Source organism: Diabrotica undecimpunctata, chromosome 5 (genome assembly GCF_040954645.1).
Source record: "Diabrotica undecimpunctata isolate CICGRU chromosome 5, icDiaUnde3, whole genome shotgun sequence".
NCBI lineage: Eukaryota > Metazoa > Arthropoda > Insecta > Coleoptera > Chrysomelidae > Diabrotica > Diabrotica undecimpunctata.
In genome coordinates, this window is record NC_092807.1 from 137,643,321 (window position 1) to 137,668,601 (window position 25,281).

At 32.2% G+C, this 25,281-nt stretch overlaps 1 protein-coding gene across 3 annotated transcripts in view; it reads left to right on the plus strand.

Moving 5' to 3' along the window:
- Sol1 overlaps positions 1-25,281 on the plus strand; it is a 941,015-nt gene that overhangs the window by 743,800 nt on the left and 171,934 nt on the right. For all 3 annotated transcript variants that reach the window (XM_072532789.1, XM_072532790.1, XM_072532791.1), the window contains one exon: positions 17,104-17,260. In XM_072532789.1, coding sequence (XP_072388890.1) covers positions 17,104-17,260 — 157 coding nt within the window. The remainder of the gene's footprint in view (positions 1-17,103; positions 17,261-25,281) is intronic.

Consider the following 25,281-nt stretch of genomic DNA (forward strand, 5'->3'; position numbering starts at 1 on the left):
TACCTTTTATCACGAAACGAAATCCGAAGATTTCTAATTGTCGAAACCAAATTCAGATTTCTGCTTTAATGTGTACCTTCTAAGAATTGTAAGGCAAAATAGACGTTGATAAAGATGTAATTAGAGACATGGGGAATCCAAAGTTGCATTCCACAGCATATCTTCCCAACTAAGCAAAAATCCTTAGCGAATTGGTTTCTAGTACTCGTACAGAGTATATCGGAATAAAACGAAAAAGACAGTTTCGATTTTATTTCACGTACAGTGAGATGTGTATTCCCTTTAACGTATTTCATCCTAAAAGGAATCTTCGGGGCGGCTATTCACAAACGCTCTGAACGTGAAAACAGTCTTTCCTGTCGTAGTAGAAGCAACACTAAAATGGCTTCCATATGGATGCAATAGCGACATCTGATGATAAATCACGAAACGATATTCGAAGATTTCTAATTGTCGAAACCAAATTCAGATTTCTGCTTTAATCTGTACCTTCTAAAAATTGTAAGGCAAAACAGACGTTGATAAAGATGTAATTAGAGACATGGGGAATCTAAACATTGTATTATACAACATATCTTCTCAACTAAGCAAAAGTCTTTAGCGAATTGGTTTCTAGTACTCGTACAGAGTATATCGAAATAAAAGGAAATACAGTTAAGATTTTATTTCACGTACAGTGCGTTTGTGTATCCGCTTATACGTATTTTATACTAATAGAAATCTTCGGAGCGGATATTCACAAACGCTCTGAACGTGAAAACAATTCGCACTTCGACACTTACCCGTTACTTATTTACATACTGTCACTGTCACTGCCAAATCTAAAAATTTGTCAGATAAATTATTCTGTTCCACCTTAAAAAATGGCTCCACATGCTAACAAAGAACTAAACGCAAAAATTGTAACGAAATTAGGAGATGGTTGGTCACATTTTGCCGTAGCGAACCATTTAATCGTAAGCAGAATAACAGTTTTTAATATTAATAAAAGATGAAGAAAACAAGAAACTCTCGAAAGAAAGATTCTGGAAGACCAAAAATATCTACTGGTTATGAAGATCGTACGCTTTTGGAGAGAGTTGAAGAGTTATTTTGAAGATGCGAAAACTGCAAGAAATATGTCACAATTTCTGAGAAGAAAGACAACAAATTGGCACAGAATTAAAGCATCGCGTCTTAAGTACCGAACTGCATCAAAAAAACCAGCTCTTACAATACAACAGAAGCAATCAAGACTTATATTTGCTTTAAACCATCAACTACAGAATTAAGATTTTTGGCACAGAGTAAAATTTACAGATGAGAAAATTTTTCAATCTTCTAAAAAGGGCTAAATTGGAGTGTATAGACCAGATAATAATAGATTTAATCCTCTACATTTTGATAGATATCTAGCAGCTGGTTATTTTAGCGCCAATGTATGGGGATGGATTTTATCTAGAGGATTGGGAATGGTATGGCGTATTGATGGCAGGTTTGTTGGGCAGCCTTATCTGAATATTCTAGAAAACATCATGTTTCTTAGTGTGAAACAGTTGTATCCAGAAAATAATTTTATCCTCCAACAAGATAATTGTTCTGTTCACACTACAAATATAATAAACCAGTGGCTCCAGAATAACAATAACAACATCGAAACCTTACCATGGCCCAGCTACAGTCCAGATATAAACCCAATCGAGAATGTGTAGGGGGTTATTATAAAACGGTTGTATCGGCGTAATTGTATACCTCAAAATGTTGAAGAGCTGTGACACGGTATACCTACAACAAGTTTGGGAAGAGCTCTCTGAAGAAGACAATTTCATAGTTCCTTTCATACAGATAGACCGAAGACTACAAGCTGTTATCAATGCTGGTGGAGCTATTAAAAAATATTAATTTTATTTTTACATACTTAAATTTAGTATAGTTTTCATCTTCCAGAGCTTTCTTTCGGGAGTTTCTTTTTTCCTCTATTTTTTATTAATAGAAAAATTGTGGTTCTGCTTATGTTAAAAGTTTTGCTGCCTCTGATAGTGCTTACTTATCTTTTAATTTGGATACAATTCTTGCTTTATTATATTGTTGAATTAAATCGTTCGTTTTATTGCTTAATAATAATAAAAATTAATTAATCAATTTTAATTAATAAATTTTGGTAAATGAGTTAGTTTAGCTCCTTGGCGTACGAGGGTAGTTTAGCCCTATGCCGATGATGTATTAATTATGGTAAGAGGAAGAGGTGTTCTATTCGACACGATCCAAAAAACATTAAATATTCTTACTAGGTTACGCGATTAGGAAAACTCTCTGTCAATCCTAGTAAAAGATTTGTAGTCAGTTTCGCAAGGAGAATGAACCAAGATAACATATATGTGCCTGTTATGTATGGAGAAACTGTCAGAGGCAAATGGGGTCAAATATCTAGGAGTAATTCTAGGTAAGCGGCTAACATGGAACGCCCATTTGGTAAAAATATCCAACAAAGCAGAGCTGTCCCGTTAGACATGTCAAAAGATATGTGAGAAAACATGAAGTTTGAAATACAAACAGATGTACTGGCTGTATAGATGAAGTTTGAAATACAAACAGATGTACTGGCTGCATAGAACTGTAGTCAGGTCTATGATTATGTCTTTAAAAAATACTAATTTTCGATAGATATACAGCATTTATCTTTATATTCTAGCTTTTATGAAAGCTGAATTTGAAGAATATTACAGGTGCAGACATAATCTATAACTTTTGTTTTTAAATCTTTGGGAAAATTTATTAAACCAAATGAAGAATCAGGGGGAAAACAATAAATGTAAATTTTTTGGTCACTTAGAAAGTACTACCAGTGTCTGAACGACCAAGGGGAAATAACGATAAGAATCGCCTTAAAAACACGTCAGAAATTTGGACGCAAATGGGAAAATTATGAAGGTCGCGAGCGCAGTGGAAAAAACGATGAGAGTTCCTTATAAAAGTTCGTGATCCATACAAAACGCTACTGCTTCATATAATGTTTAGTTTATGACGGCCATTATCATTCTGCTTGGTTTCATATTTTATTCAAGCTCCTAACCTTTGTTGTATGCCTCAGTATTTTTTAGTTAATATTTGCTTGGTAAGAAATATAGACTGCGATTTGGGTAAAAGTTGTGATAAAGTGGAAAGAAATCAACAAAATCTACAAAAAAAAAGGAAAAAGCCGGTAAGAATAAACGGGGTGATAAAGAAGTTGAGGCTATCAACACACGAAACAAGTACAGACTGTAAGTTTATTCGATTTAAATGTTTTAATACAATTACAAAATGTGAAAGAAAATGATTTATTGACGCAAAAACACGGGAAAAAATAAATCGCACCGTTTTACAGTTAGAGCAAATGTTGATGGCGCCGTATGACTCTTTGCTTCAAAGCTTTCTTTTGTCTATTTGGAATTACTCCTAGAAGGATTTAGACTATTCAGAAATCGCTACTTGCTTATAATTGTAGCCCAAAAGATGGAAGGCGAAAATATTCAAAAAAACCATATAAACTTTCAGAAGAAAATCATACATTGGCGAGTGACCTTATAAAATCTGCTTCTTCTTCTTTAAGTTTCATCTTCTATCGAAGGTTGGAAATCATTATGGCTATGCGGACTTTGTTGACTGCCGCTCTAACAAGTTCTGCACTACTGCATTCAAACCATTCCCTTAAGTTCTTAAGCCAGGATATTCTTCGTCTTCCCACATTTCGCTTTCCTCGGATTTTGCCTTGCATAATAAGTTGTAATAATGCGTATTTTTGCCCTCTCATCACATGTCCTAAGTACTCAAGTTTTCGTCTTTTGATAGTTAATATTATTTCCGCCTCATTTCCTATCCTTCTAGTTGCTTTCACGTTTGACATTCTTTAAATCCATGATATTCGTAGGATTCTTCTGTAACACCAAAATTCAAAGGCGGCCAACTTATTCAGATGGACTTGTTTTAGTGTCCACGTTTCCAAACCATAAAGAAGAGTAGAGAACACGTAACATTGAAGCATTCTCAGGCGTAGTTCTAACCTTATATCCCGACAACAAAGAAACTTTTTAAGTTTATTGAATGATGCACGTGCTATTTCAATGCGTGTCCTAATTTCTTTGGTTTGGTCTACATCAGATGTTATCCATGTTCCTAAGTATTTATAGTTATTAACACCCTCAATTTCAGTATCTTCAATAGTCAATTGGATATTTACATGTGCAGATTTAGTCGTGATCATGCATTTAGTTTTCTTTGAATTTATCCTCAGTCCGTACTCATGACAGCGTTAATTAAGGCGTTGCATTACGTTCTGTAAATCATTGTTGTTATCCGTCATTATTACTGTATCGTCAGCAAAACGTAAGTTATTCAAAACTTCTCTATTGATAGATATACCTTCTATTGGGTCTGAGAGCGCTTTTTAAAATACCGCTTCACTGTAGACAGGGAAAAGTAGTGGGGACAGCACGCAACCCTGGCGGACTCCTCTCTGTATTTTGATATTTTGGGTGTATTGGTTGTCAACTCTTACCTTGGCAGTTTGACTTCAATATAAATTAGATATAATTTTTAAATCACGACTGTCAATATTTTTGCTTTTTAATATATCTACAAGCTTTTTATGTTGAACCCTATCAAATGCCTTTTCAAAGTCTACAAAACATAAGTACATGTCCTGATTCATGTCCATGCATCTCTGAGCCAGCACATTCAAGTCGAACAAAGCATCTCTTGTACTCATACCATTTTTAAAGCCAAATTGTGTGTCACTAATTTCATATTCAAGAGTTTTAATAATTCTGCTGTGAATTATTTTCAAAAATGTTTTAAGTGTGTGACTCATTAAAGCTATTGTTCTGTGATCTAAGCAAGTTGTTGCACTTGGCTTTTTGGGAATTGCTACAAAGATCGATTGCAGCCATTGTCTGGGGATTGTGGCAGTCTGATATATTAGATTAAAGAGTTTAACCATTACATCAATAACATCTTCATCGATGAGTTTTAATAATTCCATTGGCACATCATCTAGTACAGTAGCTTTACCTTCTTTTGTGTTTTTAATGGCATAGATGACTTCTTCTCTTAATATTGTTGGTCCAGTATCCTCGGTGATTTCTAATGACAGTTCTTCTCTTTCATCATTAAATAGTTGTTGGATGTAATTTGTCCAGTGACATAATCTCTCCTTCATATCAGTAATAATATCCCCTTTATTATTTTTAAGGATATTCGTTCTTGTACGTTTTCTAAAACCTGTCATTTCTTTGATTTTTTTGTGTAAATTAAAGCTATCGTACTTTTTATCCAGATCTTCTATTTCCTTGCATCTGTCGGAGAGCCACCTCTCTTTTGCCTCTCGAATTTTCTTTTTGATGTTTCTCTGAATTACTTTGTATTTATTCAGGTCTTTTGCTTTATATCTTCTTCGTTCTTCCATAAGTTCAAGAAGTTCTACTGTCATCCAATTATGTTCCTTAAAATCTGCAAAAGGACCCAAATCTCACTATTTTCTCAAAAACTCAGAAAAATTGTATTTATCTCAAGACCTTTATTTGTTAAAATTGAGCAAGATGCATAACGACTACTACTTTTAAAACGCTGTCAACTGCGATACATTTCGATCAATTTTCAACAATAAATTCAACATATCTTTTGGATTTGGCCCCCTGAAGCTGGGCTAGAAGCAGGCAACGAGACGCTCTCCTTGCTCCAGAAAAAAATTATACGAGAAAAAGAACTCAAGAAGCTCCTTAAATTTGAACAGAATAAAAATGTTATCTTGCAAAAGCTTAAAAATTAGATTCTGTTAAAAAAATTCAAGAAAATTAGAAGAAAGTAAGACAGTGTATTAGTTATTAGTGTTAGTATTAGTAAGACAGACTATTACTATGGATTTCCAAAAAAATCTTCTGACTCCTAACATCACTACCAATGATGTCTATTACAGAAATCAACTGAATTTCTTGAAGTACAGAAGTAAAATTGTGGCTTATTACCAACAAAAATAGTATATTACATTAAGATACCACAAGAAAATAGCTTCAGTACAAAATAATCATTATTTTCGGTTTCTATCTATATCAGCTTGATTTAACCAGCATTATTTTTATCCATAAAAAAGTTTTGGTAGAATAAAACGACTTTTTCGAAATATAAAAGCCCGATAATTTAAAACGATCATTGGTAATTTCTAACTACATATTGTAAATGTGTGTGGTATTGTATGGTCAGTTGATTTAAATAAAAAGCAAATTAAACTTTCAAACAGCATTAATTAATTTCCTAAAACCAAAAATAAAATCATTTTAATACACCTTTTTTTAATATTCCTATATTTTATAGTTATGTTCAGTATTAAAACAAATTTTATAACGTCAGTATCCATAACAGTAACCATAAAAGTACATATTAAAATCACTAGTGTGTAGGGATATTAAATAAAAATGGTATGTACTGGAAATAAACTCTTTGTTTGTTGCTGTATTTTTGTTGCTTTGTGAAAAAAATTAAATGAAATTTATTGCAGAGTTTATTATATTATGCATGCGTTTGATGCTGATGGGTATTAATTTCTCTTTTGAATTTAAAATTATCAGATTCATATCATCTACCTTTGGTGCCTCTGGTGAAGGATATATATATATATATATATATATATATATATATATATATATATATATATATATATATATATATATATATATATATATATCTATATATATATATATATATATATATATATATATATATATTATTATGATATTATGATATGATTAAACTGACTTTTATTAATTAAGGTAATTAATTAATTACTTTAATTATTAATTCCGCCTGCATTGCCCACTAGGTGGATCGAGTAGCTTGGTGGGTGATGTTGCCGGTCCCAAGCCCGGATAAAGGGGGAGGGTTGTAGGGTTAGGTTAGCAGCCTGCCATATATAAAAATAAAAAAATGCGTAAAGAAACGGTGACGAGCCTCGGAATAGCACAGAAAATATGGTAACGACAAAGGCGAGAAAAATGACGACGAACTGGAAAACGAAAAATATAATGAGAGTGGCGACGTGGAACATAAAAAGCCTAAATAACCGAGATCAGGAAATAGAAAAAGAGTTGAGAGAATATCAAATAGATATCTGCGCACTACAGAAAACAAAGAGGAAAGGTAAAGGACAGACGCGGCTTGGAGAATATTTACTAATATATAGTGGGGTTCCGAAACAAGAAAGAGCAAAGGAAGGTGTAGCAATAATGATCAAAACAAAATATAAAGATCAATCTAAAGAGTGTCAGTACATATCTCAGAAAATACTTTTAGTTAAAATTAGGGCGAACAGCAAAATTATATATATATATATATATATATATATATATATATATATATATATATATATATATATATGCACCAAGACTGCAAACCTGACAGCGATAAAGAAGAATTCTATGATGAGCTACAAACATTAGTGGAAAGAGAAGTAAAGCAAAATGAATTACTTACATTATTGGGAGATTTCAATGCCAGAATAGGAGACGAAATAATACCAGGAATAAAACAAAGGTTTAATGAAAGGGTTATCAATGAAAACGGAAAAAGAATGGTGAAATTCTGCACATCAAACGAACTAAGGATAACCAACACATTTTTTGATCATAAAATTCAACACAAATACACGTTTGAAAATACAAGAGGATATAAATCAATGATAGATTATGTGGTCACAAACAGAAATATTCATCATAAACAGATACTGGATGTGAGAAGTTTGACGTCACCCAATGTGGGAAGCGATCACTATTTGATACTTATTTTATTTTATCTTAATTAATCTTAATAAACTTGAAAGCGACAACATTTTTGAATGGAGAATGAAAAGGCCTTTCTAACGATATATCACAAGCCTATACTTCCTATTTTAAAAGTTGGGGGTTGAACCTGTCATTCTAAGGGGGTTGAAGGTGGGGGTTGAATTTTCACGTTAAAGAATGTCAAGTTATAATTTAAATTTGACGTGTTTCGGGTTTTTTTATAAATATGTACAGTAACCCAAATAATAAATTTATTACATTTGGCTTTTACACACTGTATACATGGCATTAAAAATTTATAGTCACGTGATCTTTTTCGTAAACCAATTATATAATCATACTCCAATTCATTATGTCCAATCAAAATCATATAGTTGGCGGTTTTTAAAAAACAATAAAAATATAAATGAAATATAAATGAGTGGTTTTATGTAGTTTAATAGTGTTTAATGATAATAATTTCCAAAATATAATAAAATAACGTTGTTACATGTAACAATAATTATTTTATAACAATTTATTTTATAACAATTTGACATGAAATTAATCTTGAGTAAATACATGTAATAAATATTACATACATAATTATATAACATATACAATTAATCAAAAAATAATACGTATGCCATTTATAAATGTAAAGAATTATAACCAGCTTCTATTGCCTGCTCCGAGAAATACCCAAAACCGTGTCCATAGTACTCACAAAACTCGACTGTGAGCCCAAAAATAATTAGGATTTTTGGATTTTCGAAAATTTCTAATAACAAATAACTTGTTTTAAAATTTTTAAAGTTATTCTTTGAATTTGGATCTAGCTTAATTGAAAAGCAAGCTTTAACAACGTTTTTAAGTTGTCTAAGTATCTCTCCATGTTTTGTAGTTATTTCCGTAGTACCTTTTAAAGTTTTATTTATTTTAAATAGATTTATAATAATTCTAAAAAAACATGGCTGATGATTTAATAATAATATGGGTATAGAATCTTGATTACAACCAATGTCAGTGATATAGGGAGCATCCTCCTAAATGTAATATACCCTCTATAATTTCACCAACTATTGTTAAACAAACAAAGGATAATATTATCCTGGTCAGTATTTGGATGCTTACAATCAATATATTATTACAAAATTATGTTTGAGGCATATATTAATTTTGAAAGTGGGATGTTACTTAAACCGGCTGCTATGAATTAACATTTAATAATAAATCGTATAATATGTTAATATTAAAGGAAAAAGACATGATACAAGGAAATTCTCAAATACTAAAACATGCAGTTAATGTCCATTTACATCAGATTGATAGCACATTATGTATGCAAATCCCTAAACTGTTAATACGGGTGACTCAATGAAAAATAGATATTTGTCAACAAGTTTACAGAAGTATATAGGAAAACAATTTTAAATTGAGTATGATCACCAGGTATAAAGGTTGAAGCAGAATACAATTTAATAGTTTTGAGGGTTACTAATCCCTAAACAAAGTTGCCAGTGTCGTAGTGATGGAGATTAACAGGTACTAATGAATTTGCAAGAAATGTAAGATGTTGATTTTATTGGTTATATATAAAATAATTTGTGGCCGTAACAGGGGCCGATTTGTAAAAAAATGAATATTATTTTAATCAAATTCCATTTCAGATTCACTGCTTTCTTCAGAATCTAAGGAATCTTCAACTCCAATGTTAATTATTACCGGTTCCAGCATTGCATCAGTCATATTATCCAAATTCCACATTTTATTTTCTTCCTTGTGAGCATGACTAACAGCATTTTTCCAATTTTCTGGAGTTACTTTTGAGAAGGAATGTTCTAATAATTGTTGTAAGTCTTCTAATTTAAAAGTTTTGTTGTTGCGTCCGACTTCACCCTTTACTTGAGACCATATATTTTCTATCGAATTGAGATCACAGTTGTATGGGGGTAAACGTAAAATAATTACATCACGGTTTAATGCAATTTCATCAATTATATATTTTTTATAAGCTACTATGTTGCCTTACAATAGGTAATAATTCCTTTTTTGTCGAATTCTCCTTGTACTCAATTGCGTGTTTATCCAACCATTCGATTATCTCTCCTTTTTTCCATGCCGTTGTTATTGTTGAATTAAATCCAACATTTGCTCAAAATATTCTTCAAAAACGTCAGCAGTCATTTTCTCGTGGTAATCTTTGGTTGATTTTGAGGCAAAACTAAATAATCCACCATTGACAAAACCGTATTCGTTTCCAATATGGGTTATTATGAGTCTGCGTCCTTTTCCAACAGAAATATTGTTTATTCCAGTAGATACGCCTTCGATGAATGCCTGACGGGAACTTATTTGTATTAACCCATAGATATGGTACAGTATGTTCTTCATTTAGCCAAGTCTCGTCCAAATAAAAAATTGTTTTCCCTTCTTCTCCGTATTTTTTATAGTTCTAAGATAATCTCGTCTCCAACATACAATGTAATCTTTTTCAATTAAAACGGATTTTCTTCTATTCTTTTGCCAACGAAATCCCATCTCTCTCAATATTCCCCATAATTTCTTGTTGCTTATGATTGGTAACTCTTCGTTTTCTTATCATCTACAAGGAATCTACGTTCCTGTATTTGGCTGTATACCATATATTAAAAAAATTTATTAAAAATCCTTTGTAAAAGGTATATATTTTTAAAAACCCAAATGGGCTGTTATAGACAAAACGTTTTCAGAATCCATTATTCCATCATCAGTGTCCTATAAAATATATAACCACTTAATTAAAGAGAACGTGAAGTTAAAATTTTGACTAAGGTTAATGTAAAGTGTGGTTAATACTTACTAGGTGTACATGAATGTAGCCACTAAATACATGGGTAAAAACCCGTTAACAAAAATTTAGTTACATTTGTTTTACATTATATTATATAAATTGCTAGGATGCTAAAGTTACCGTTGGATTAGGTAACATGGCGACATATGACTCCACGTTGAAGTTGCAAGTCCTGAGACGGTGTGTCTACGAGGACTTAATGGAAGCAACTGATTGAAATGACAATGTTGACAAGTTAGGACGGAACAAGTAACACAGTAGTCAATATAACTGTATGTGTCTACTTAAGACAAAAGCCAACGTTAATTAAATTGTTAAAGTAATAGATTTTTTGATATTAAATAATATAACAGTATCAACCATCAATGTTGTTGTTTTTTAAAAATTGATTTTTATGTGTATGAAATGAAATGTGGAGAGTAGATAATGTGGTTATAGTTAGGCAACCAACTATGCATGTGTGTGGTAGTGTAATGAAAAAGAGATTTTTATATTTAGGCCCTTTATGTTTATTCAACATTTGGTACTTGGAAAATAGAAAATAGACACATGTAGTACTGAAAAGTTTTCTGAAGATTATAAAAACAAACTCTGTAGAAATTACTGGAGTCTAGATTTTAAATCTAAGCTTTACTTAGATAACTGCATCTAAAATAATCGAGACCCTGTTGCTTTACGTAAATATCGATCTATTTTTTGTGAAAAGTATAATCTAAGTTTTTTCACGCCCAAAAAGGACCAGTGTCTTATCTGTGCCAAATATGCTAAGGCTGATCTAGAGAAGAGAAAAAACCTTGAAATAATCTACGAAGAACAAAGAAAAAGAAACGAAATTTGTCAGACCGCTAAAAGAATAGATAAAGACAAAGCAAATAAAGACAAGACATTTATGTCTGTAACATTGGATTTACAAGCAATGTTACAAATACCCAAAGGGTCTATTAGTCAATTATACTATCGTAGAAAATTGGTAGTATACAACCTTACTATTTGGGAATCACCGCTACCCAATAACGCATATTGCTTGTGCTGGAATGAAATGAAGACAGAAAATAAAGACAGTAGACAATGTGAAACATAATATAGGCCCAAACAAGGTAAAATAAATAAAATATAATGAGTTTTTATATTTAAAGTCACTTGCAGCAAATATATTGCAAAACAGAACAGTAGATTCTGACGGTAATGCTGTGCAATGGTTAAAAATCAAGAGACTAAAATATATTAAAGGTGAAAGACGGAAAATTTTTCAACTACGATCTCTTAGAAGAATTAAAGTGTTTAAACATATCAGAAGATATTGGTGTGAATTCAAAAAAAACTCCTACTCTGCGGTCTAAAAGGCAAAAGCAAAAAAAAAAGGATTTAATGAAGATGTGCCAAGAAAACATTTTTCCGGAAGAGCTGCATGCTTGGATATCAAGTTTAAAAACAGGGAATAATGTCGTAGATCGAATTCCAGACATAATGATGGGAGAAGAATCGAAAGAAGAAGATATTACCTTTTAATTTCCCAAAAAGAATGTAGATTATTATTTGTTTTATTTGAATTAAATACAGTTCATTTTTATTATATAATTAACAAAATTAAAAATAAAAAACCAATAAAATCAAATGTACTCATTCAGCGAGGAAAAACCCGATAAATATCATGTTTTATTTTTTTTTGTAAATATCTTTTAATAAGTTAAACTAAAAATAAATTATTCTAACTAAACATTAAATTCTCTACTGTTTGGCTTTAATAAATATTTGAAACAACTTCCTATGACGATTTTAAAGCCTCTTCAATGTTACGAAAATCTTTAATCGCGATTATCTCCGTACAATGATTTTGCTAGTTATCGGGTTTTCGCTCGAACCCCTCGATATTTACCGTGGTACATTGGACTGCAATTCAATAGAATACCTATAGCTACATGAATAATGACTTATTAATTTAACAGGAATTTTATAAATACTCGTAGATTTCTCGAGTCGTTTTTGATAATTTAGTTTTATAACCAAGTTTAATTTATAATGATACTTAAAACCTATTTTATATCTGTAATATATTTATACATAGTCATAGTAATATTTATTTAGGCCTTACCAAAATCAAACAACGGCATTAATTAATTATATGAAGTTGAACTTTAATTTATAATGTTAATCTAATAAACTTACTTTTGACCATCAAGAAAATGACGTTCAGGTCGAAGCGCAAATATAGTAATAGCTGTTTCTGGGCCATAACGGATAACGAGAAAATTATGAAAACTTTTACAACGTGTACTTTCAAATATTTGAATTAGCCTAAAAACCTTTTTTAATTTGGTGACTGTTCGGACTGAGCTGAAACTTTTGATGCTATTTTCAGGATTGCATCGAACACTCTAAACCCGCTGCCGTAGAAATTACGAAATTAAATAAAACTCTAAAAAAACAAGGAAACGTAATTGTAGCATTTTCTACTGCACAGGTGTATTGGATCAGACTCGGTTTGGATCACAAATAGTACACAGGATATAAAAACTCCTGTATATTTCCACAATAAAAAGCAAAAATAAATCCAGTGTTGATTAGAAAGAGTTTAATCAAATTTATATATCTATTTTTATTGCAGAAATATAACATGGCATGTGAAAATACTTTTCTGTTTATTTATTAACCTATGCAGTAGTGATTGAGACAGTAACAATGTTATTACGGTGGTTACATGTTGGTAATGGATCGAAGAACAATCTGGGTTGTCGATGCTCACTCCGTAATAAAATCCGAGTAATGTCCATTGATCCTGAAAAATGAGTCGAAGGTATAGGTAGCCTCTATAGTTCTCTAAGTTAAGCCCATCATTGTCTAATTTTTTTACGATTTCTTTACTGAGAGCTTCACTTGTATTGTTACTAATTGGAAGAAAATCATTAAAACCTTCTTCAATCTCCGATGTATTTGTTTTGACATGATGAACTACTTGACTCATTTGCGCACTGTGGCTGATATCCGTAGTGCAGTCAAATAATAAGGAATAGTATTTCACATTCAAAATGTCTTGTATTATCTTTTGCCTTATGGCAATCATTACAAAAAATTCATCTTATATTTTATGTGAGAAATACGAGAACTTTCCACTGCATGGATCGCTGAAATCACAGTCTTCCTTAGTTTCTTGTAATGGACTTCCTTGCTTTATTAGAAATAGAATAGCATGCACAATACAGCGTAATAACGCTTTTAAGTCAGACTTATCTTGATGGATATTGTTTTGGAGTTCTGCATCAATAGCTACCTTTCCTAAACAAGATTCTAAGGCTTTTTACGAACAAAAACAAGACCTTTTTCTTTAGCTAAGGTAGTAAGGCAGACACTTTTTTAAAGGTTTCGTAATTTTGTACTTTTTACGGTAACGGATTACCGATCCGTTGCTCAACCTCCAACCTGGAGGACTAACATTGTCTATCAGGGTTTATATGTTCCAGTTGTTAGACACCTCGCCTTTTACACCTTCTTTGGCAGAAGCTGAGTTCTATTTCTAGAACCTATAAAAAACTGAATAAACTGAAATGCGAAAATTATCGTGGCATAACCCTCTTGTGTACAGCCTTCAAAGTTTTTACTTATATACGAAATAAACGACTCCAACAACTAACTGAAAATATTGTTGAGGAATATCAAGCCGGTTTCCGACAAGGAAGATCTACAACTGACCAGGTATTAACAGTAAAACAAATTCTAAACAAATAGTGGGAATACCATTGACGTCCACACGGATAGTTTTAACATCTCACAAAAATACATCTGATTAGTAAAAGCAACAGTGGACTCGTCAACAGTAACTGTCAGAGTACAAAACCAGCTTACTGAGAAATTTTCATTAGTCAAAGGATTAAAACAAGGAGACGGGCTGGCACCGACACTATTCAACCTCACAGGTGACAGGCGACAGAAAAGGCGGAAAAAATATATTCACAATTAAAAACAGAAGCAGAAGAGACTGGACTAGAAATAAATATTTAAACGACAAAAAAAAATAACACAGGTAAGAGCTAAAGGAAACAGACGCGCAATTGAATTAGAGGACGATATTGAAACTGTAGAAAGTTTGACATATCTGGGAGTTATATTAAACACAAACGAAACAAAAAAACCAGAAATTCGAAGAAGTATAGTAGTAAAGGGAAACAAATCTTACTTTTTACTCGCCTATGTGTTCCTCTTCAAAAACATACACAGTAGATCAAAAACCAGGGTCTGCAAGACTATTATCAGACCAATAGTATATTATAGTACTTGTACTATTCATTCATTGCTATATATTTTATTCATTGTCATATAACTGTCCTCTTTCTGTATAAAATTTTTTTTTTTTAATAAATATAAATAACTTTAATAATTTAAATAATATAAAACATCACTCTTTCATTCAACAAACAATAACATATACCGTACTCCTATATCATCTGTTAATATCCCTTCCCTCAAGAAACTTCCTCCTTAATTGTCAGAACCATTATCAACAATACGGGATAGTTTGAACTATGTATCACCAATCATTATATAAAAACTCTTGTACCGGAATGTAAGTAGTATTTTATTTATTTCTAATTTATTACAATTCAACAGATTTTTTCTCTTACCAATTTGTGGGTTGTTACTTTATCTGCTAAAGCAATTTGATGCATATTAATAAACATAGACATGTAATATTGGCATAATTACTATAATTTTTCTGATCTATATCTTTATAAGACAGCACCCTAATATGGGCTTTTTATAATTTCAGCATTTAATTTACTTTGTACCACTGACCTGATGATGCTTTGCAAATTTTAAAAAGCGAAACCGGTCGTCTTGGGTAGTAAAATTAAATTGATTGTGAGTAAGTCTAATTTATTTCTTTTACCTCTTTTTTAAAATGGACTCACACAAGCAACACATTCATGATTTGAAAACTAGAACGTTTTTTGAAGACCAGTTGTTGGACAAAATAATGATTAAGCTTCATTTGCTTCGCCAATAAGACTGAGTTACTTGCAAAATTTGGCATGTTTCGAGCCTTCCTCTCCAGCTTCAACAGAGGGAAATCTCTAAAATCTGGACATTTTTCCGAGATGGTTTTAATTTTTAAATTATGACTTGTATGATTGTTCTTTTCCATTGGCGGGAAGAAGATTTGCAACTTGATATATGCAGATGATACTACTATACTCACTAGTTCTGAAGACGTAAGCTTAACGATGGGCCTTAAAATAAACAGAGATAAAACGAGAATCATGATAATTGACAGAGCTAACAACAATCAAAATCATCTGGTCATGATAAACAATATCGCTGTTGTAGATAAATTTGTGTATCTGGGCTCATTATTAACCAACAAAGGAGGCTGTACTAAAGAAATAAAGCGACGGTCAGCAATCGCAAAAAGCGCTATGGCAAAATTAACAAAAATTTGGAAAAGCCATGAAATAACTACCGATACAAAAATGAGACTAGTAAGAAGTCTAGTTTTTCCAGTTTTTACTTATGCATCGGAAAGTTGGACCCTTACTGAGAAAGACAAAAAGAACATAGATGTATTTGAGATGTACTGCTGGAGACGAATGCTGAGAATACCATGGGTGGCCCGAATCCATACTGGACCAGCTTAAGATAAAGAAAAGACTAAGGACACAAATATCAGAACAAATAATAAGCTATTTTGGACATGTACTTCGAAGAAATGGTCTTGAAAAACTTACCATCCAGGGAAAAGTAGAAGGCAAAAGAAATAGAGGTAGATCTCTAATTTAGCTAATAGCTTCATGATATCACGATACCTGCATCAGGTTAACGACTAAGAAGAAGAAAAAGATTGTCCTTTTGAGTTTTTATCTTCATTAACATTAGGTTGTTTTAAAAATATTTCTAATTTTTGTGTTTGTGCCAGCATATCACTTTCTTGCTTTATTTTTTCTTTTTTAAGTTTTCTATACTTGGCTTCACTGAGTTGTTTTCTGCCATCCATAATTTGGTAACTGATAAAAACGCAATTCAAAGTGAACTAAAAGTTTGTATCAAAATACGCAGGATACTTTTGTAGCCGTCGATAATGACAACGATGACTGCAGGTATCTATTTGTTTAGTTTACTGTTTAGTGTAAGCAGAGGGGTGAAAGGGGGTGAAATAGATGAGAAGTTTATGAATCGTGAAACAAACTTAAATAAAATTAAACAATATTAATTGTGGTGTTATTATTTTGAAAAAAAAACTGAATATTATTATTTATTTTAAACAACTTTTTAAATTTCGTCTCCCCCTGAAATTTGCCGCTCGGAGCACGTGCCCTCTGTATTGCCCTATTTTCGGGACTGTCATAAGAAGGAATAATTATAATAAAAGACTGACACTGAGAATGTTAGAATGTTAAAATGTTCTTTTAAAAGTTAGTAATACGAGTATTATTGGAGAAATGTTGTCACAATGTGCTGGCAAACCCAACTAAGTATATGGAACAAACCTTAAAGTTTTGATTCTATTTTTAGGATTATTTCGCACTGACGGTTGGAAATTGCCAAGTACCACTTGCGACTATGAGTTTTACAGTTCGGACCATTCACAACTTTATGGAAAATTCTACTCTCCGAGATTTCCATCTAGTTATCCAAAGAATATTAGATGTACTTACAAGTTTCAAGGAAGGTATGTATTATATTTGTTGCAACTGTGTATGAATTTAATATACAGAAATGTTCCAAAAACATTTTGTACAATGCTGTGTGTATTAAAGAAAAAAATATTAGATTAATAGTCAATCTTCTAAAAATATAATGCAAACATTAAAAAAGTTGTTATAATTTTTTTTTATTTAAAGGCAGCCGCATCAACCATATTGGTTATTAGCGGATGAATTTAATACAAACAATAATGATTACAAATAACAAATAAATAACATACTTATATGTGGTTCAGTATGTTACAGTCTCTTAAAAATTTCACAATGTTTTCACTGGTACACTCACTAAAAATGTCCCTTACAACTGATGGAATTTTATTAGTTAGTCTTTCAGCACTATATTTGGGACACTTCGTTAATACGTGTTTCACTGTTAACGGCACGTCACAACTCGTACATTTTGGTTGAGGTTCCTTTTTCATGAGATATTCATGGGTGAGTTTGCTGTGTCCTAATCGGAGCCTGGTTAATACAACCTGAAGGAAACGGCTAGGGGCGTTGTTAGTCCATCGTCCAAAATTTGGTTTAATTTCTTTTAACTTTGAGGATTTTTCTTCCCAACATTAAGTCCAATTACATATCAGCTTTTGTTTAAAGTACGGATTGAGATCTTTTGCTAATGGTTTTATTATCGGTCTGATATTTGGGGAATTTGCTATTTCCCGAGCATTTTTATCAGCTAGTTCGTTTCCTTTAATGCCTATATGTGATGGTACCCACACAAAGACTAATGTTTTGTTTTCCAGCTGCTGCATCTTGTTTTTAATTAATTTAGCTATCGGGTTGCAAGTGTACATTTTTGACAGTATATGAAGGGAATTGATTGAGTCAGTAATAATAAGGAATTTATCTGGTTTGACTGTTTGTATGTGAATTAGAGCTCTGTATATTGCATACAATTCTCCAGTTATCACAGTGGATTCTGTGGGCAATTTGAAACTTTTTATTATGTCTCTTATAACAAATGATGATCCTACACCAGAAGTTGTTTTAGATGCATCTGTGTAAACTTGGGTATATTCAGGGAAAGAAGAAAGTATTCTATTATAATTGCTTATAAATATTTGTGGATTAGTTTCAGATTTATGATATGATGATAGTTCTAAATTTAAAGTAGGCAAACGTATTAACCAGGGAGGTGGCGTGTTTACGTTTGCTGAATGTGTTGAGGGAAAGTTAAAAATTTCAATAGAGTTTAAAATGTTTTCGATCCTTAATTGAAATGGTAAATGTGTTCTTATATTGATATTTGATAACGATGGCTGAGTAAGAAAATGGTTGTCAGGTTGTAGTGATGATTGTTTTGAAGCGTAAGATAGACTAAGTAATTTCTAAGAGTTGTTCTATAAGCTCCAGAGATTATGCGTAATGCATTGTTGTGTATAATGTCTAAGATTTTTACATTTGACTTCGACGCTGAAGAATATGCAATGCATCCGTAGTCCAATTTTGATCGAATTAGGCTTCTATACAACAGTAATAATGTATCTCCATCAGCACCCCATTGTTTGTTGGCTAAACATTTAAGAAGATTTATACCATTTTGACATGATATCGCCAATTGTTTAATATGTGGTTTCCAACTTAAAGTTTCGTCGAATGTTATGCCTAAATATTTTATCTTTGTACTTCGTTTTAAAATCTTTGTGCTGAATTTTAAGGCAGGTAAGTTAGTGTGAATAGGCTTTTTGGAAAAAATAATATATTGTGTCTTGTCAGCTGAAAAATAGAATCCACTCCTATTAGACCACCTTTCGATTTTATTTAGTTCTTCTTGTAAAAGTTTGACCATTTGAGTTAATATTTTTTCCTTTGATAAACATTATCATATCATCAGCATATAATCTAGCCTGTGTAGGTCTCTTGAGATTTTTTATAACATCATTCATTGCAATTAAAAAAAGTGTAGGGCTAATTACAGATCCTTGTGGTATTCCATTGTCTTGAGACTTAATACTAGAAATTTCTCCATTACTACGTACTGAAAATTTGCGTTCATGTAGAAAGTTATTCAAAAATGCCAACATGTTTCCTTGAATTCCCCAAGTCTGCAGCTTTGTTAATATTCTGTGTCACCATGCTAAGTCAAATGCTTTGTGGATGTCAAAGTAAACAGCTACGCATTTCTGTTTGTTACAGAAGGCTTCATTAATTTGACTTTCTAAATGTAAAACATTGTCTATAGTAGATCTCAAAGGACGAAATCCAGCTTGTTCCGGTATAAGTAAATTGTGATGTTCCAAATGCCACATAAGTCTATTATGTATTATTTTCTCTAGCAGTTTGCAAGTAGAACATGTAAGTGATATTGGCCTATATGATTCTGCCGCTGTAGCCGGTTTGTTAGGTTTTAGTCTAGGGATGACAATAGTTTGTCTCCGTAAGTCAGGAAATTTTTGTTTATACCAGATTGTATTAAAAAGATTCGATAGAAAGTCTAAAGCTTCGTTAGGTAACTATTTTAAGATTATTGCGGGTATGTCATCTGGACCTGGTGATGTGTCTTTTAACATTTGGATTGTTTCCAATAGTTCTGTTTAATTAATTGGAGTATTTATATCATCGTTATTGGCTATAATTTCTATTGGATTTGCTTCTTCTTCTTCTCGATATCGTAAAAACGTATTGCTGTAATTTTCATTTGTAGATTCTTGTCTATATGTTTCAGCTAATTCTTCTACAATTTTTGTGTTTTCATTAATTATGTTTCCATTTCGTTCTAGGTATTTTATTCCATTTTGTGTAGTGGCGGCAGAAATCTTCATAACTTTTTTCTATGCTGATGACATGTTTGTATTCCTGTTAATAATTTGAACGTATTTTTTACAAGACTTTTCTTTAGCTCTATTAAGTTCTCATTGGTTTTATGTCTTTTGAAAGTATTTAAAGCATTTTTACTTTGTTTTATTGCCAATTTACACTCTTCATTTCACCAGGGTAGAACTTTGTTTTTTGTTATATACTTTGTTTTTCCCATTGCAATTGTGGCGGCTTCAGTGATTAAGTTATTAAACAATTTTAAAGTTAAGTTTATGTCTTCTTCAATTATAGGGATATTCGGTATTTCTTCAGTAATTTTTGTTTTAAAAATAAAATAGTTGTTATAATTGATTATTAACTTATTACAAATAACTTCTTTCTGCAGTTTTTAACCGTAAATACCAATAAAGGTCATTTTGTCCTTTTTTCCTTATTTGGTTGCATTTAAAATTTCTCACTAATTTAATAAAGTCAATCCAACAGGAAGTATCTTTAAGGAGTTATATTGTTACGTTGGGAAAGTTATTTAAAGTTATATTGGACATGTCTGTCAGTTTATTTAGTAATATACAAAGTTTTGTTAACTGCGGTAATCAGAGCTGGTCTGCACAAGCCATTGTGTTGTCAGTTGAGTATGTTTAAACAAGTTTTGTTTGTGTGAACTTCGTAACAAGTGAAAGACGTACAGTGTTACATAACTATAAGTGTTAATTGCTCAATTGTGCTTATTGACAAATTCTAAATAAAATAAATAGTCGGCTACAAGTAAAAAAGAGCAATAAATATACAAGAATCGACAATTACAAGTTATTCTTAATTTATTTGCTTCAAAATATATTTTGTATAATATTTTTATACTATAAATTATGCAGAAATAATCTAGCAGAAACTTTAAAAAATTTTCTAATATTTTCCAAGTAACTTTTTCTTACAGTTAGCAGAGAATTAAAAAATAACGTTGACGACATTCAGGTTTTTTCGACAGTTTTAGGTGGAAGTTTGTCTTGTTATTGTCAGATGGGGATATATTTTGTATTATTCCTGTTATTTCTTCTTCTTCTTCTTCTTAAAGTGCCTATCCGTTCCGGATGTTGGCGATCATCACAGCTATCTTTACTTTATTGATTGCAGCGCGGAACAGTTCAGTGGTAGTCGTGTTATACCACTTTCGTAAATTTTGAAGCCAGGAAATGCGTCTTCTTCCCGGTCCTCTCTTACCATTTACTTTCCCTTGGAGAATCAGCTGGAGAAGGCCGTAACGTTCTTGATTTCTCATTACATGTCCTAGATATTTCAACTTTTTAGTTTTTACGGTCATGAGAATTTCACATTCTTTCCCCATTCTACGCAGGACCTCCACATTAGTAACTCTGTCAACCCAGGATATACGTAAGATGCGCCTATAACACCACATTTCGAAAGCTTCGAGCCGATTCATAGATGCAACAGTCAGTGTTGCAGCCTGTTATTTACAATTCGTATATGGATAATTTATTTATCACACCTTCACCTGGGACTTTTTACCTATGTATGTCTTTTATAAATTTGTTGTCTAAAACTATCATTCCTAAACTGTTGTAATATATAACAAAAACCGTCTAGTGTAGAGCTAATTTCAAATGCAATAAATTTGCAATATTAAACGATTGGAACAGAATATATTATATTTAAAACTGCAAACTTACTTAAATAATGAATTAAATATGATTTTAGGGGGGGTTAAGTAGGCACTTTTTTGTCCCCTCGGTACCTTAACGTTTTTTATGTTTTTTATGTTTTTTGTTGCCTGGATTTGATTTTTTGAGGGTACCAAATAGAGGGTACCAAACAGAAAACCCCAGAAAACTATTAGAAGTATTTAATTTTATCAAAATGGAAGTTGTTTTTTTTTTGAAAAAAATGAACACAATCGTGTTTGATAACCGGAGTTACGAATTAAAAAACAATTGTAAATTGAACAAAAAAAAACATACGCATTTGATTAGGCTTTTTCAAATATTGTAACATTTTTTTTATAGTTAATATTATAAATTATTTCTGATCCCTTTACCTCCGTTGCTGATGCGCCCATGGTCGTATTTGCAAATAATATATACACGGTTGGTCGTTTTGACTATTAGGAAATTTGATTGGAATTTACCGACCATCTCAAAAGACGGAAGGTCCGACTAATATCCTCGGTAATCCTCGGGTAATTCTTTCCGGTTTCAGGCGATTTCTTTTTGATAAATTTGGTAAATATCGTCAAAGGCACGTTATAGTAATTTTTCTGTACAAATTTAATCCGAAAGGATCTATCTTTCATCATGTTGCTAGCTAGAAGTTTATCGTTATTTTCGATATCGTTAGAATCTTTAACTACTAGAGTACCTGTACACACAGTAGAAAAAATAGCTGCTAAACAAAAGGCAACTGTGACAGACTTGACGAAATACAACAAACAGTTAAAAATACAAAAGGCTTGAAGAGGCGTATGGGTCAACTGGAAGTATTTAACCCTTTGGGACCCAATTTTTTTTCGTGTTACGATCTCGATTTTAATTATTTCTTTGTACTGGTAACCATAGAAGGTTTTTAAAGTGTACCAAACCAAATTTTTACGTAAAAAAATAGTGGGATATATGTCCCAATGGGAATGTTGGTTGGGATTATTATGTCCCGTGGGGTATATTGGGTGATTACGGCCACAAATAAATGAACACTTTATTTCAGAAAGATTTACAAAAATATGCATAAAAAATACTTCCATGTAACTTAATATGTGTGATATAATGTGAAACAATGTTTACACAAACCTACATCGCACATTGTGCAGATGGTTATGGTTCTTCTTTCTTTACCCATTCTTGAGCAACCAACACGTCTCTTAGCAGTTTCAATCAGCATGTGGCCTCCTACATTTTTATTTCGTGATTTCTTTGAAGGTCTACCTACACTTCTTTTTCTAAGTTCTACTTGTGTAGTGGATTTACCTTTAGAAATGAGATCTTCTGATAGCTCTAACAAAGTTTCTAAAAGGGGTGTTTTCTTGCGTGTTCAATGTAAATCATTATATATTACCCAACTGTTTACCACTGACACCATAAGCAATCGGTAGAAAACTTTTTTCCACCATTTACGGAATCGTCTATCCATTTCATACACTCCACTCATTTGGTCAGCCAGGTCCACGCCACCCATAATTTCGTTGTATAAAGCAACAGCAGCAGGACAAGGAACGTCCACTTTGGTTCCACTTTTATTTTTCCTTTGAATAGTTGTACAACTACTCTTTGACAGTTACTCAACAAGGATACTTGTGTGGTTTGGTATCTTGCCATTTTGTGGCTGGGGTTTGGAACTCATTTTGTTAGAAATACAAAGTCTCCCTTGTTCATTTTGAATTTTATAGAAAACTCCTTAGGCATGTTTCATCTATTTGTAACGGCTGTACCAACTACAGCGAATTTAATGGTGTTCACTATACATACAGAGGTAAAAAACCTGTCAGAAGCCACAACAACATTATCAATACGTATCGATTCACATAGCGTTTTTACTACTCTTTCACTAACAGTTCCATCGGCTTGTTCAGCTTGCTTTCCAGAGTAAACGTTAAAATCATATGTGTATCCTGTCTTAGAATCACACCTGCACCAAAGTTTTATACCCCTTTTCACTGGTTTTAGAAGTATGGCTGCACCATACTCTCGTCGATTGATTGTCTAGTACTGTCGGTTCGATACTTCTGAAATATGAACTTGAAACAGGGGAGCAGTTCTTCTACATAATATATCTTACTGCAATCTTCGGAATTCTTTGGTCATTGAAGTAAAGTTTAGAGAGAATGAATAAGCATCTGTTGTTTGATATTGCAGTACTTATCGTTTTATTTCCGACAGATGGATGCGAAGACCAATAATGTCTCAGTAAAGGAACTTTGTTGTAGCACATTATTAGAGTACAACCAATAGTAATCATTACTTCACCAGCATCAGTAAGCGGTTCAGAATTTCCTTCCTTGCGATAATACATTTTAATTCTCTCGTTTGTACAATCCGCAATAAAAATAAATAAACTTCAAGGGAATACTTTCAAGAAAATTTCTAGACGTGACGAATTCATATTAATTGATTAATCAATTAGACAAGGTATTTTAGGAGGAACAGCAAATCTGGGTTTATGATTAGCTGCGACTGATGTCCATACCATAGTGAGTTCTCTTTTCTTTTTATTAATTATGGCTTTCTTACCTTCAATTAAATTTTCCCCATCTGGAAGCAAGTATTCTCGTCTTCTTCATTTTCAGGAGAATCAAATGAAGACGTATTTGATCTATCTGATGAGCGAGTGTGTTCTTCTTCACTGTCAGGACAATCATCTGATGCCATATATGACTCATCAGAAGAATGATCACTGTCGTGGAATGGGTCTTCTTCGTCGTCTTCTGAAGATATATTAGATTCTGCATCTATGGTATCGCATGAAGATATGTCGCTTATATTATCAGCCAGTTCTTGCAATTCCTTTTGAGTAAGCTTTCTTTTTCTTGACATGCTAAAAAGACTAAACAACAAACTTACCTTACGATTGTGTCGAAAACAAGTTGTTTTAAATGTAAAAACGTCGAAAGTAAGAACCACGTGTTGACTGCGTCGTACTTACCAATATCACTTTAGTAGAGAAGCATGTGTAGTGTAGTCGATAAACTCCGATATCGAAGAATATAATGTAAAACGGGACTTATTTGGAACATCAAGCAAATTTAAACTGTCGCTGGGATCTATAAGTCCCACTCGGTCCGAAAGGGTTAAGTAACAGGGTTTAAAAGATTTGGGATTTAACCGGATAAAAACAAAATATGATCATGGATTAATAATTGAACGAGTGATATAACAAAACTTATTAGAGACATAAAAAATTATTTTTATGTCTCTATTTTCTGCCATTCTAACACATTCTGACAGTAAACCACCAATAGTAACAGTAATATGGTCTTTGCATCTTGTGGTAGCTCTACATTAACTTCGTTTTCCTTCTATCTTTCCCTGGACGGTATGGTTTAAAAGACCATTTTCGCGAATCACGTGTCTAAAATAGCCTTTTATTTATTCTGATATTAAATCTGATAAAACGTGAAACGTGACACACACGTTTAACACATGATCATCAAATCTAAAGTTCTCCGTAGATCAACCGTTATTCTCTCACTGCAGTTATGTTTTTATTGAGTCCCTTCAATTCCTAC